The sequence below is a fragment of the Melopsittacus undulatus genome, chromosome 6, assembly GCF_012275295.1.
Source record: "Melopsittacus undulatus isolate bMelUnd1 chromosome 6, bMelUnd1.mat.Z, whole genome shotgun sequence".
Classification (NCBI taxonomy): Eukaryota; Metazoa; Chordata; class Aves; order Psittaciformes; family Psittaculidae; genus Melopsittacus; species Melopsittacus undulatus.
The window spans coordinates 15,651,384-15,667,163 of NC_047532.1; the positions used below are offsets into that span (position 1 = coordinate 15,651,384).

The 15,780-nt window shown below is 43.6% G+C and overlaps 1 protein-coding gene across 1 annotated transcript in view; it reads right to left on the reverse strand.

The window, feature by feature from the left end:
- Positions 1 to 2,207: 2,207 nt before the first annotated feature.
- The window catches only part of RNF11 (ring finger protein 11), a 32,839-nt gene continuing 19,266 nt past the window's right edge, over positions 2,208 to 15,780 (reverse strand). The window contains exons 2-3 of the mRNA XM_034063691.1: positions 4,030 to 4,199; positions 2,208 to 3,447 (exon numbers count right to left, since the gene is read on the reverse strand). Of these exons, the coding sequence (XP_033919582.1) occupies positions 3,276 to 3,447; positions 4,030 to 4,199 (342 nt within the window). The 3' untranslated portion in view covers positions 2,208 to 3,275. The remainder of the gene's footprint in view (positions 3,448 to 4,029; positions 4,200 to 15,780) is intronic.

Here is a 15,780-nt window from a genome sequence, read left to right on the forward strand (position 1 = left end):
TACAGATTTGATGATTCCCCCCTGATTTACATACTGAACTGGCAACAAGCAGTAAGGATTATCAGCCTTAGATGTAGAATGATTGAAGTGGTAATTCCAGCAGCCTGTGCAAATCTCTAAGCATAAAGGTCTTTATAAAATAGATGTTCGTTACTTGCCATTGCATCTCTCCTGCCTCAGATTGTGGGAGCTCTGTTTCCTGGTTGTATACTCTAACCTGCCATTGTAACCTAACAGCTTCTCTGCTGTGCAAGCATCTCAGGTGTTGGTGATGCCCTTGGTCCCTACCTGCTCTGGTTTTGTGGCAGCTTTTTGCCTTTAAATGATGGAGCAGGTTGCTATGAGAAGCTGCAGTGTCTGGTAATGACTAGAGAGGGGTGCATGGACCTTCATACTCCAGCTCTCCTGCATCCTTGCCTGAAGTTGCAGAGGACTAACCCCATTGCTGGGTCTGGCCCAGGGTTGTTAATCAGTTACAGGTGTAAAGCACAAACAGCATTGTCACACTGTTTTCATCATCCTGCACAGCCTCTATGAAATACCTGAAAGCAACTTCTTTCGATGACTTCTGATGCACCTACAGCCTTGGTTAATTACAGTAGCTGTAAGGGGGTTTTTGCTTGTTTTCTTCAAACTGCTGTGCAGATCCTTTCCTGTGGGCCTGCCCACCCTGGCACACACAGCTCTGACTTAAGAAGGGCTATGGCTGAACAGGTCCAGATGAGTCAGAGCCAGCTCCTTCCACTGCCTGAGCTGCAGTAGGCTCTGGTTTAGAGAGAGCTGTGCTGTAAATGGGCTGCCTAATGTGGTTTAAGTGTAAGTAATTTATTAGACACCTCTGAGAATAGAGGCCAGTATTATCTCCATCTTACAGATGGAGGAGTTAATACACAAGATCTGGTTTCACAACTGGACCCAGAATTCAGGTTACACGTTATTTTTGCATTAAATTCAGAATCAGTTGCACTTTTTTTTGTATTAGAAACCATCCAAAAGAGCATTCACCTAAAAACTTGAAAAAATCAGTTGGATTTATTTGTTGTATTTACACATTTGCTTTAAGCTCGAACCTTTTGGAATGTTTCTGTGTAATCACCTCGCGTTTCAGCCCTTCACCCCTTCCTGCTATTTAACAAGTATCTTTAATAGTATTTTTTCCCTTAGCCCAGTGAGTTAGATCAGTGTTAGAAGTCCAGCTTTACAAAGTGCCTAGAAAAGCATTCAGCTCAGTAACGGGTCACTTCATATTTCTTCCCAATCCTTCTTCACCAAGTCATGTAATAAATAAAGACTAATACCAACAGGCCAAGGCTGTTTTTTCAAGTTGTTCATTTGCCAGTTTTGACAAGAGAAAGAAATGAATACTTTATGTGGACATTATTTCACCAAAAAAAAAAAAAGAAACCAAACCCCCAAAAACAGACAAAAAGGAGGACACAAAGGAACACACATGGAATGATGAAAAGGAACAATGATATTGCACAACTTCAGGTCTCTCTTCCCAGATTTTGATGCAGCAAAAAAACTTGGGTCCAGATACATGTGTAGCAATGTGAGTGAATCTAGAACTGTAGACTGCTTTCAGTTCCTTCTGACTGCTACTTGGAGTTCTTCGCTAAGAGGAGGTTGCTGTGCAGGAGTAGTAAATAAACCAACATGTTGACTCTGCATGGTGCTGACCAACCCTTCAAAGGTCATCCACAGTGTGCACAATTCTTCTGTGTTGAAAATACACTAAGTCTTCAAAGGATTTGAGCCTTTAAACACAACTTAGTTGTCATATAGAGCTTGAGTATTTGATTTGTTGTGGTTAACTTGAGATTGCATTTCGTTTTGCAAGACCGGGACTTCTCAATGCATCAGCGTTGTGGTGAATGTGTAAGAGTCACAGTAAAGTATGGTAAGGGGGGGAAATAAAAGCAAAAACCCAAACCATGCTAAAGTGGAAAAAAGCTCTTTACAGCAACAGTCTTTGCCAGACCATCTCTTAGCAAGCACACACTGTTTGCTACAGAAATTAGTTAATGGTGTCATTGTGGCCACAGCAGCACTGGCTTCCCCCTCAACTGCTTGTAGACTGTCTAAGTTCATAGAAACTATGCATTTACATGCAGAACAAGCCCTTTCTTTCTCAATCTGATTTCATACCTGTTTGGTGGATTGATGTGTCAGCCAGCAGGGCTCAACAGATACATTTAATACAGGAGACTGAGATACAGTATGTTTATTCTTAACTTCTGATAACCTAAGAACTACAAGAACAAGAGATGCAGTATCCATTTGCTATAATCCAAGACAACCATTTTTAGGAAGAAATAAAGTAGAGTAAATGATCACTGCTAACACTACATTAGTTCCAATTTTATTTCTCTTTTTCTCTCAGTCATGGTAACTATTTATTGCCCTCCTGGCCCACTTTTAATCTGAGCAAGTTAAAGGTGCCATTAGACTTTAACGCCTGTTGTTTCATCAGAACCAAAGCAAGTGATAAAAACCATGAAACCATAATTTCACTGCAGGACTTGTTTTGTATCTTCACATTGCACCTCACTTGTAGAAAAGGGATAATGCATCTCAGTTTGCTTACAAGCTAGGAGATCACTTTGAAGTCTGCATATTCCTAACTGCAAACAAAATATAGCACTTTTAACAGGTTATAAATAAACTGGTTTTCAAGCATAGAGCCAGCCCAACAATAACAATACACTATTAAAAAGACCTAAGGCAATGAATTCCGTCTCCAATGGAGTAAAAAAAAAAGGGGGGGAAAAAAGGGAAAAAGAAAAAGAACTGTGCAAACAAGCTTAAACCTATTTCTTTGTGCCAGTGTTATAAAATGTAGATTTCGATAAAGCCTTGACCCAAATGCCAGGACTTGTGAAAAGAATCAGAACAAAACTGGTTACTTTATTTAGGAAAAAAATACTCTTATCTCGCTGCTAATAAAATTGGATACACGGAGTTTAAACATTTACAGTTGCTGTAACACTTTACACAATTCCTATATATGGGTGTAAGAACAAACATTAAAAGACAATGGTGGGTCAAGGCTTTACATTAAAAATAACGACCTACTTCTCTATCGTCTCTAAAATACTATGTTTTTTTTCCAATATTTGCAGCCATTCAGGAATATTTTTTATTTCTTTATTAGGAAACATATACTTTGTGCATGATCTTAATTCCTAATTTCTGGCTCTTTGGGCTGAATGACAAAAGGATCAAACCCCTTAAAGTGGATGGTCTCCTTGAAGGTTCAGTGGAGAAACCCTGGCTCAGTTAGTCTCGTATGATGAAAGCAGTGCTGCATCCACTGGCTCCATGCAGGATGGACAGGTAAAGGATCTCATCAACCAGTCATCTATACAGTCCAGGTGGTAAATGTGCATGCACGGCAGAAATCGGATAGGGTCCCCATAAACAAAGTCCATCATACAAATGACACATCTGGGGGGAAAGAAAAATTGTAACAAGATTTAAACTGCTGTTACCACACTGGAAATGAAGAGTAGTGTGATATTTACCCCTAGGTATGTTTGAGTCAAACAAACCTTTAGTACTTGTAGATACTGGGAGGAGTTCTTAGGCATTGTCAGTGCTGGCCCCAACAAGGACTAGAGGGGTTTTTGGCATTCATTTGAGTATACGTGCCCCTGGTTACAATGTCAGTGAGGGCAAGAAGCCTTCTATGGGCATGGTGGGGCAGCTCAGAAGAGTGCGTAAGATCAGAAATGCTAAGAGGCAGCCACAGAGGTGAGGAAGCAACATAAAATATTGATTTTGTGAAGAGAGGATAAAGAGGGGAAAAAACCCTATAGGGGCATGAATTACATTTGGAAAAGTTTCATCTGTAACAGGAAAACAAGGGAGGATAAAGGAAGGAACTGTCTACATGGTAATTTTTTCCCCAGAAAGCTACATTAAACTGCAGTCTCTTAAAATAAGGCAAACCAGGAGGACAAGATCAGGTTCCTCAGGGCAGTATCATAACCCAGTGCAACAGGCACGAGTTCAGTTTCTGTAACTTACTCTCTGATCTTCTTCTCGGAGCCGTCTCTTCCAGGATCATAGACTCCTTTAGGTAGATGCTGAATAAGGCCTATCCTCTGCGCTATTCTGATTTGTTCCTCTTCTGTCAGCTGTGTTGCTAGCCGAGTCTGGCTGGGAGTTGGGTGATAAACAGGAACGGGGACCTGCTCCTGAAAGTAAAAATTCCCGTTAAACAAAGCACAGAGGCTTTTCTACCAGTTCATAGCACAGCACAGGCAACATATTCAACTCTTCCACTTAGTCCTACAAACGTCTGTAGCATCCCCCACTCCAACTGGGCAGTCTGGGGGGCTATAATTACATTGAGAATGGGGTAAGAAACTGAGGCCAGTATGTTGAGCAAGGAGCTGTTTGGAGTTGTTCTCTGCAAAAGCTCTTTATCTCCAGGAATTAAAACGAATGTACAACAAACTCCACACAACAGAGGGCACATAAACCTTCCACGCACCCAGTGAACTGCTGAGGTACTGACTGAGCAACATCATGGCTGAGGAAAAGCCCCCGGTGTTTGTTTGCAACTAAAAGTAAGACTTTCCATTTTGGAATGATGACTTGCAAAGAGGAGGATAGGTAGGGCCTATTCTGAAGAGTCTTGGAGAGAAAGGTTTCATTGGTTCTGTAACAACTGCAGTTTATGTGGACTGCTCTGGGCCACACAAGCTCCAAACCAGAACCACAGGTTTCATTCTTTTGTGTCTATGTCACCTGGACAATAAAAAGAAAAGCTTAAGTACTCCGAGTTTTACGTTAGTTCTCATACGTTAATACAAGTCTACAAGTTCTCCCAAGCTGAACTTCAACTGCTGTTACATTTCAAGTCCATTCTTCCCAAACTAAAAATAGGCAACAGATAAGTATTATGCACTCCTTCCTCTGCCATCTTCTCAGAAGCTTCTGTTGATATTAATACAAGCTTTAGATTAGACACTTTCACATTAACATGGTATTTATTTTACTTGCTTTTAAAGCAAACTTTTTTGGACATAAATACCATTTTTTTGAACAGGAGGCACTATTAGGCCAGTACTGGCCAGTAGCCATGAATCTATTTTGATAGGGAGACAATTTCTTGCAATAGGCCTATTTTAACCATGGTTCTTAAACAGCAGAAAAAATTCAACTTATTGCTGCATTCTGAAAATAACCCTGGTGCATTGGAGACACGAGGGCATCGATTCCACCGCCTGAAAAATGCAGAAGGAGATGTTTCAGAGGACACCGCTGCAAAACAAAGAGTGCCGGGGTGCGTGCAGCTGCGCTGCAGGAACTGCCAATGCAGCACACATCACCTCCAACACAGTTCCCTTTGCCAAACTCCTGCTTGTTCATCACAGGGAAGACACAGGCCTTTGTTGTCTGGGACAGGGCAACTACCTTTGTGCATGTCCTTACAGAGAGCATGGGCCGCTGTTGGCATCGCCAGGTACTTCTAGCAGCAGAAACACCGCTGTGTTCCCCTCTCCTGTTCCCTTTTTGCCTTTTGGCCTCCTCTGGCAACGGTCAAGTGCAGTGTTCAGTGTTCAACTGACACCAGCACCTGGCAAAGCCCAGATATGGGGCTTAACACATGCAAACTGCACTTGTAAAACCTGATAAAGCCACTCTCCTTTCCACTTGCCACACTGCTTAGCAGCAAAAAGACAAGACTGCCCCTGGAAGGCCAAGAGAAAGCAGCCTCTCACCAGCCAGCACCAGGGGTGCCCAGCAGCAAAAGGCCTTGCTTATGAGAAATGCCAGTCAAAGCCACCAGCCTGCCTGGCAGTTCTTTTCACGTACTGCCCACCGCTTGCTGTCAGGTAAAATTCAGCCTTCTCTTCATTCAGCTACACCAGTATTTCCCCCTCTGAACTCCAAGGAATTATGAGGTTCAAAGACAAAATGCCAGTGGTGCTGTAAGGTTCATTAATTTCCTGACTACGCCAAACCCTATCTCACAGAATCACAATTTCTTCTAGATCAGCCGCATTTTAATGGCTTAAATTATCTAAAGTATCCTCTAATCTTCATTTGGATAGGGAAAAGCACCAGCTGTAGCTAGAGATGACCTGTCAGATATAACTAACTATTCTTAAAGTGGCTCTGCAACCTTTGGTGCCAGGGAAATAAAGCACTTTTGCCCCTGCCAAATGCTGCAGAACCTCTGCACTGAACGTGTCAGCTCAAGGCAGAGCCTGGCCCTGGTTTTATGTTTCAAGAATTTAACACTACGAAGTGTCAGTAACTTTTAACTCCAAGGCTTTGCTATACTGCTTTGGACAGATTATTAAATCAATACTAAAGACATTACTGCTAACTCCTTACAGAGATGTAAAGAACACTTAGGATGTGGAGAGAGATGCACCCTCCTTCCAGTCTTAGGAAACAGGAGTAGCAGAACTGTATGTGCACGGCCTAGGTTGATGCTAATACAGGCAGATAAAGGAGACCTCTCCTGGAGGTCTCACATTCCCTGCAGTGCCCTGCAGAAGAGGGGCAGGATGGACCCCCCAGGCCTCCCTCCCAGGCCAAACATACAAATGCTTTCCCGACCACCAGTGCTGTATGGAAACATTCCTCCTTTTGGCATCCCATCTCAGGTTCCCTCCCCGCGGAGCCACCGACCCGTGCTACATGTCCAACATAACCAATTACAGCAGGAATTTATAGTTACCAGCTGTGGGCTTCTAGAATTTCACAGCGTGGACAAGAATCTCTTGTCAGATGAGTAACTCTGGGTGAAAAATGGTGCTTTCACCATGACATCCTCATGGTTGTGAATATAAAATACTGGGGTTGCTCTGGAAAAAGCATAAGTTGTACTACTGCAAGTGAAAAAGAGTGACCACTCACTACCCATGATTGGGTGCCTTCCTTCAGCACACTGTCTGGTGGCACTTCTACTCTCACTTCCCAGTTGCTATTAAAAGCCTGCCTAAACTGAGCCAGCAGTCCCCTGGATACAAACACCAGTAAAACTGGAGAACACAGCTGTTCATGTTGCAGAGACTCAAATTATAGGGTACCTGGTCAACAACCTTTTCAAACCAGTCCTTTCCCCTTCAAAAAGGTGTGTTTATACCCACATGATTCTGAACATATTTTAAACTATTTATTGAGAATATGAGAGACCAGATTTCTCTGAGTTTGTCAAGCCGATGGAGCAGAAAGTGCTCAAGGCCAGGTTATACACAGCAGCTTGCAGCACCCTGCTCTAGTGGAAGGTGTCCCTGCCTGTGGCAGGGGGTTGGAACTGGATGAGCTCTAAGGTCCCTTCTAACCCAAACCATTCTGTGATTCCCTCACCCGCACCCTGCTCACCAGCCATCAGCCACGCTGAGCACCCAGGCTGCCTGCTCACAGCCACCACCACATCAGCTGCATCCTATGGTGTCTCCACCACCAAATCTCTGGACCATTTTTGGAAGTTAAGCTCATGGGACAGTAATTTCAAGCCTCCTGCAGGGACAGAGTGCAGCCCTGCCTACGTGGGTTTATCACCCCTCTGCTAATCTTTCACAGTTTATAATGGCTGCTGTTATCAACCCACGTTAAGGCAAGGTCCCACTCACTCCAGCATGGATATTCGAGGGTAACAACATGAGGATATGAGACTGCAGCAAACTTGCATTTGTAGTTAGAGGCCCCTGACATGTATATACACAGATACACATATACATACACACGATTGTATTACCCAAGTAATCATTACCTTACTCCAAAGACAAGCATGAATTTATTGCTCTCACTTCTCCCTTATCTCCCTTGGAAAATGTTTTTGCAGACAAAATTAGGAAAATACTGAACTTTCGGCCAAAGTCCATGTTATTTATCATTTCATAAAGGAGTCAGGCATTTCAAACCAAGCTGAAATTTCATGTTAACTCTATTCCTCGATGCAAAAAGGCCAAAACACAGAATCAAAACCACATATCAGTGTCAGGCAATGAAATAAAAAAATCACTTTTTGGCACTTCATTTGCTTTAATCAATTATTTTTTTACCCCCATGTGAATTTGGTCATGATGAAACATCTGGAGATACACATTTTTCTTGTTCACAAAGTAGGTGGTGTCAGCACAAGTTTCCTTGGCTTTCTGTGCACAGAAATCATTGGTCCCTAATGTTTATTCAGCCCTTAAATAACAACATTAATTTAAACTCAAGGACTACGGCAGGGTTTGTGTCGTCTCCTCACCCTGGCCCCTCATCCTTTGGGGGAAAACAAGAGGGGGAAAAACCAAAATCATAGAGGGCATCTGGAGGTTGCATTTTTCACTTGCAATGAAAACAAACATTTTCACACAGCCTTAAAAGGCCCAGACACTGTTTCTGCATGCAGATTCCCAAGCACGCTTTGGTTCTCACCTAGAAAAAGAAGGTTTCATCAAGCACGATTTTTAGTTTGAAGTTTCCTCCTCAATGCAACTTACAGCAGCACAAGTAACCAAAGTAAACCCGCCTTTCTCTTGTCCTACAGCATTTTCATGCTGGTTTTGCAAGTGCAATGCATTTGCAATGCTCTGAAAACAGGTCAGTGGTAGATCAGAAACTCTTAATCTCTGGATAAAGATTATTTTAAGATCCCTCTAGGCCACATATGAGCAGTACGTTATCAGGGCTTTTGTTTGTTTGTTGTTGTTAATAATTGCACCAACATGCACAAATTATCCTGTCAGGAAGGCCAAAGGTGAGATGAATAATTCATAACATCTAATGGTTCCAGAGGTTAAAGCTTCACTGCTGTCCAGGAGATCCTGCCTACAGCCACCTGCTTTCCGCTGCCAACTGCTCTGCTCGATTTCCATCTCTGAATTTTCCTCCCCATCTAATCCAATGCTCCCCGTGTCTCTCACCCTGGGATATTTATTAGCATTTTAACACCAGATCAACAGCATCTCTGTTAAATTCAGTCTGACAAAGGAGACAAACATCTTCCTAGCTATATTAATCCCAAGTCTCTCTTACATAGTTTAGATACCAGTACCAAGCACTTATGCTCCTTGCGGTTGCTGCCTTATTAGTTAATGCAAATGGAACAGTTCTATTTGAATTTCCCCAGCCATCCCCACAGCTCTTTTTCTGAGATCCCTTCACTATGCAAATGTCTTCCTTGCAAGCGCTGTCTGAAAGCAGCTGCGTTGGGTCACAAACAGCTGCACCAGAGCCACAGAGCTTACTGCTCACCAGCCCTCAAACATGCATCTGAAGAGTGGCCTGGCCTTTCCATTACCCTGACAGCCATGCAACATCCTGCCTATTACAGGGCTTATCCTCACTATACACACCTTCCTGCCTTGCTGCTTCCCAGTTTTCTCACCTCCGAGGTGAGATGTTAGCAGGAAGCCGAAATAACTGATCTAGGCACGAACAACTTCAGTTTATAAACGTAAAGTCAGGAGGTGAGAAAAAGATTGTGCTTTTGGGGGCTTTTTTTTTGCCAAACCCCCACTGAATTTCATGAGATTTTCTCTTTAGCTACTTTATTACTCATAAGGAACTCGCTGGGATGACGGTCCAGGGGCCTTTGCTGTGAATGCCATCCTGATCTGGGTGAAAAGACTTAAACTCCATCTGTATCTGAACACACATTCTGAAATAACACCCTCCCCCAAGACATACTAATGTAAAACCATTTGCCATTATAACGTGCATTATATGGCAACTACAGCTTCCTTTAATAACTCATAGACTATTACAAGCAGCCTGCCAACTATAAAAACCTTTTTCTGCCATAGAGAACAGTTCATTTATAAAGCTGAACAGCAGCTGCTATAAACCATCATGTAATGAAATTGTTACCCAGTCTTTTCTATTCCTGCTTCCAGGTAGGCAGTCAGTGTAAATATCTGCAACAGCTGCACACTGCAGCTGGTAAGTTCTTTTGAAAGAAAGATACCCTCCTCTCTCCTCTTCCATTTGGATGGGATGCCTGGGACAGAACCAGTCCAGACACACACACACGTGTGCACATGAGGAGCCATTCTGGCACAGGCTGGAGCCTGAAGTGTGGGCTTTTCTAGCAGATCCCATTCACTGAACAGCAATACAGTCAGAAAAGAGATTAAACATTAAGACTGCATTAAGCAAAATTATAACAGATCCTTTATCAAATTTCCAAGCATGCCAAAGACCGCTTCCCTTTGTTTGTGTAAGAAGTGGGAAGATCCAAGCAGTTCTCTCCCAAGAAAATAACAATACATTCCAAGAGGGCTTCGCTGCATGGCTGTACTAAATACATGCTTACCTTTAGATACAGTTCAAGTCCCTGCACTTCCCAGGAGTGCCACATTCCTCCCTATGGAGACTAATCACACAATTTAAATTCTGAATGTATATTTGATTCATCCAGAACTTTAAGGTCAATAAATTTCTATTTCATTATTAAGGATTATGAAGGGATTGTTCTGCAGGTACTGCTTGCCAGAGACAGCTTGCTTTAATTGTTCAGGACCATTTTAAGTAAGATCACTTTATTTTTACTTCCCTTTGTTTGATGTATTCCTTGATATGTTTCACAGCACGGAAGGACCAAAAAAAACCTCAAATCCACAACATACGAAATCACCATTATCATTTAAATATTAAACAGAGAACTTTCATGCAGAAATAAACCTGAGCTTTAGCATCTTCCTGGTCCGTAGTCAGTAGGAGAGCAACACTTCAAACCCTAGCAAGGGCCACCTGCACTTTAGACAGAGTCACGTCCATACCATACGCACATGAGCACATTGTAGGTATGGTCAGTAATTAATATGAGACTAAGGAAACAGTGTGCAAAGGAGCAGAGGAACCTGCAGGATCTGCAGGGCACTTCTCCAGCAGCAGCACCTGGTTTGAGTCACGTATCAGACGGGTTTGGTGAAAGCCACGGTGGTTCTGCAGTGTGTAGCCTCTTTTAAGTTCTTGCTAACATGGTAAAATTGCCCTTTACACTTTCCCCAATTACTGAAGTTACTGAGAAATAAATATATCTGGAGAGTGGGAAAAGACAAGGAACCATGAAAGTAAGTGAGTCCTGGCTGCTGCCTCTTAAAATGTCACCCATCCCCTGAGCTTAGCTTTGCTATCAGAACTAGAGCTGGGCCAGAAAGAGAAGTACAAACTAGATGGATTTTGCCTGCTGCTCTCCCAGACAGTGACAAGGGTTATTAGGGAAAGGGAGTCTGTTTTCAAGCTTCTTACCCGTGCTGTCACAACAAACCAAAAAGGCTATCAACACAAATAGGTGACAGTGCCCTTTGCAGATTGGCCAGTGCAAACCCAGCCCTACCTGGGAGATGGAAATCACCTCACATGCCCTGAAACTTGATTAACCATCAGTGCAAACCTAAATAGAAAAGATTAGCAAGGAGTTGTAGGGGAAAAGCAGTAATTAAGAAGCAGTAATTAATCCCTGGAAGCACAATCTCTCCTGACAACCAGACAGATTTTTACGTTTCCAGGCTGCACAGCTGGTTTCTCTGACTCCAGGGCCATATCCTTGGGTATGGTTCCACCAACTGAACTCGTGTACACAAGCTTTGTGCCAGTTTTAGTTGCCCTTGTTCCTTTCTCCAGTGATCCCATCAAATATCAGGATGAGAATTCCTTCAGGAGAGTGGATAACAGACACCAACACATTCCTGACATCAAACTGCTCGCCAGAGAGCTGACTCCATCTCTCCAGACAGCTCCACTTACAGCATCAGGCCACAACTCCTGAGAGATAACAAAGTCCTCTTATTACAGCTCCTAGCATGTTTATTTTAATAGACTGGGGGGAGGAGAGGGGTTATACAGGGAGGGAAAAGATCCAATAACCATCTACAAAACCTCATGCTTTTCAAGTTGCTGCAGTGAGCAAAGCCAGGAAAGAACACTTGCACCTGTACATTAAATTAAGCACACTCAGGCACAAAATGCAGCCTCCTGAGACACACACATCCCAAGGACTACAGAGCAAAGCAGCTGGGTAAGGAGAAGCAGAAGGGCCAGCAGGTTTTACTGCAGCTGGTGGCAGAAGGAGAGCACGTGTATGTGGATCATCCTACCCCATTAGCGAACCACAACGTCTGCATTATTGGTACGTGTTCTCTCCTACTTACACCAAGTGGTTATCTTTGCAGAAACCCCTTCTTATGCCTGGCAAGGGCAGACAGTCATTACAGTGCTATGGCTATGTTAAACACAGCACTTATGGTTCAAGCAAGGCAGTGGCTGGACAAAGTGCAGATTTAACAACAAATAAAAAAACTGAAGTTTTGAGAAGCAAATGGTCCTGTAGCAGAAGAGGCTCAAACAGATCTCTCAGACAGTCTCTGCTGAAAGGTACAGAGTGAATCCATTGTGTCCCCTTCACTTACTGCTGTGGAGCTGCTGGCTAGCAGGAAGTAAAAGTAAAAGAGAACAGCCCCAAACAAACCAACCCAGTTAACACGTTTTTCACTCAAGCTCAAGAGAGGGGGAAGCACTCTGGAGCTACCACAAAGAAGGTGACAGAACACAAGCAGTCAACACAGTAATAGGGGAATCGCTCACACTTCCTTCAGACACATATTTACTTTCTGGAAAGAGTAAACATCAATCCGTGCAGCTTGTTTATAGTGTAAACCAAAGGGACAGCAGCTAAAAATGCTAGCATTGAACATCCTGGGTAACACATGAAACCTGCATGCAGCCCGGTCCCATACCCAGTGCAGCAAACAGGGTTGCTTACAGCCTGCCCTGCTCCTCCCTGTGAGATATGTCCCAGACACCGTCCCCCATCCACAACCACCCAAACCACTCAATCAGAGGCTTTGACTCACCTCAGCATACAGCAGGAAAAAAAAAACCTGAAGCTCACACATGCTTCTGCCTCCTGAGACATGAGACTGGCCCAAGTCTACCATCCTACAGCACCCAAACCACTGCATCACTCAGACGAGTCCATGCGAGTCCCCTACATGAAGGGCTTGACACTGGTTACCGAATGGGTGGGCACCCAACCAAGAGTACAGGCACAGAGATGACTTCAGGTGGGTGATGTAACACCCTAAGAGTAAGTATCAGCACACATTATGCCCTGCATTGCTTACTAAGCCCACAGATTCAACATAGCCAAGCTTAGTGCACACACAGCCCCTGCTTACCTCTTAGTGTCACTGCAGGGAATTTGGGGATTAGGGTGCAGCTGACTCCAGCTGGTGTAAAGCAGTGCTGTCCCTGGGTCCTGCTGCTACTTCCCTTCCACTGGGACCAAGGACATTGCTCCAACTGACTCTTCACCTCATGAAAAGCAATAGCCCATTACCATCAACTCTGTGATTGCTATAGCTATGGAGTAAGTTAGGAACAGGCAGCCAAGAGGAAAATGGGAGGAGTGCCCCTGTCAGGACTTAAGCCAGTTGACGCCAAACACTTAGAACAGCAGAAGTGCTAAAATGTATCTTTTGGCAAAAATTAGGTCAGCTTGAAGGCAATTCTAAGAACAAAACAGCCCTTCCAAGTACTTCAGGAACAAGGTAGCAAAAATGCAGGAACTGGCCAGGACAGGCTTGGGATAAAAGGCCAAAGCAGGGAGTAAACGTGGAAACACACCTAAGCCAAAGACATGAGCAACCCATCAGAGAAGAGCTGATGAAGTATAAATACAGGCTGTACTTCCATATGTGAATAGAAGATGTGTACATATATATTTAAATGTGCTAGTTTGAGCTAATAAGAACATAACAACAACATAGCAACATATAGCAGGTCCAGAGGAGGGCCACAGAAATAATCACAGGGATGGAGCATGTCTCCTATGAGGGAAGGCTGAGAGTTGGCATTGTTCAGCATGAAGGGAAGGCTCAGGGGAGACTTTATTGCAGCCTTTCAGTACTTAAAAGGGGCTTGTGAGAAAGATGGGGAGAGACTTTAGCAGGGCAAGGGGTGACAGTTTTAAACTAAAAGAGGGGATATTCAGGGTGAATGTGAGGAAGAAAATCTTGGCACAGGTTGCCCAGAGAGCTGGTGGATGCACTATCCCTGGAGACATTCAAGGCCAGGCTGGATGTAGTTCTGGGCAACCTGATCTAGTTGAAGATGTCCCTGATTGCTGCAGAGGTGCTGGATTAGATGAGCTTCGTAGGCCCCTTCCAACACAAGCTGTTCTATCATTATGTTCTGTGATTATTGGGGGGGTTGGAACTACATGATCTTAAGGTCTTTTCCAACCCTAACTATTCTATGATTCTATTCTATGTAGAGCTAGGAATGTATTTTAAGTACAGTGTGAGTAGTCTATCAGAGGATCAGTGACATCAAGTGACAAATTATCTCATCTAGAGGCTCACTGTATGGTGTTCCCTCAACCTTATTGTACAACGATATGGCAAGCATCCTCCTTGAGCAAAGAAAGCCACCCAGAGCACCATTTAACAGCCTCGTCTAAAGCAAGTTTCACTACACATCCAAACAAATCACATCGAATTCAAGTCCTCGTATACCAGTTTCCTAAAGCAGACTTAAATAGACACAATAGCCACAGTTGGAAGGAGAACATCACCTATGGACAGTCATCTGGGAGATGTCAATTTAGCTTCAGGCAAGAGGCAGCACATAATGAAAACAAACAGGCAGATCAACAGCAGCTATCTCAGATCATCTACCCCTCATGTACTACCCTGTGTAATGACAGAAAATACTTGTCTGTAGCCATCCAGTTGTAAGCAAGGACCAAAAAAAGAAGTTTAAAAGAGGATACAGTAGTTCTTTTTATAGAGATACAGTCTGCTACCCAACCAAAACACACATAGGAGAGGGCTTCTCCAAACCTAGAGAGAGGCCTTCCCAGTGATGAGGGAGCAGGTAAAGAGTATCTGATGATTCAAAGCACCACAGCCAAGGTGGGCTACCAAGAGGCTCCTCCCTTTTATCAACACATTTACTATTTTACTTCTAACATTCATTCATCTTGTTTGTTAACATTCACTATCTTGTTTACCAGAGCATTCACAAGGTAAGCCAAGCACAAGCCTAATGAAGAATTTTCCACCAGGCCTTGCAGCAAACAGGGACTCAGCAGAGTGGGATTCACACAGTGCAAACCTCTGCCAAACCATAGAGAAAGCAGAGGAAACAGACTGATCTACTGAGGATAAATGACTTGGAGGAGAAAAGCTGTAAGAGTCCGTGTTCTACTGCAGAAAGGCTTCAAAAGTAGGCAGGGCTGGTGATGAGCAAGGAAACCTGAAGAAGAGAGGCTGTTGGTGTGGGACACCTGCTTTGAGACCACGTTAGCTGGGTTAGTTTCAAATCTCAGGAATCTGTGCTATACTTCACTTGATCATAACTTTGTACTCCATTTGGAAGATTTTAATTGGCTTTTTAATGAAGCCATGCTCAATTACAAGCGCTTGCTCAAGCAGGAAGCTGCCACACCTTGGCAGTTTGATGGTACCCTCAGATACACAGGTCTTTTTATTTCCCTAGCAGTGAATTTCTAACACAGAGCGGATGCCCCCAAGACCCAGGTATGTGTGACTGACACCTCAGCCCTGGCAGTACAGCAGGGGACTGGGCTGCTCCTTAGCAGCAGCGAGGAGGCTTCCTCAGGCCAATTAAAGGATATAATCAATGTTGCATTGTGCAACAGTATAGCCACAGCTTTTTTAAGCATATTACTATGAGGGTGATGAGGCACTGGAACAGGTTACCCAAGAAGTGGTAAATGCCCCATCCCTGGCAGTGTTCAAGGGCAGGCTGGACAGAGCCTTGGGCAACATAGCCTACTGTGAAGCATCCCTGTCC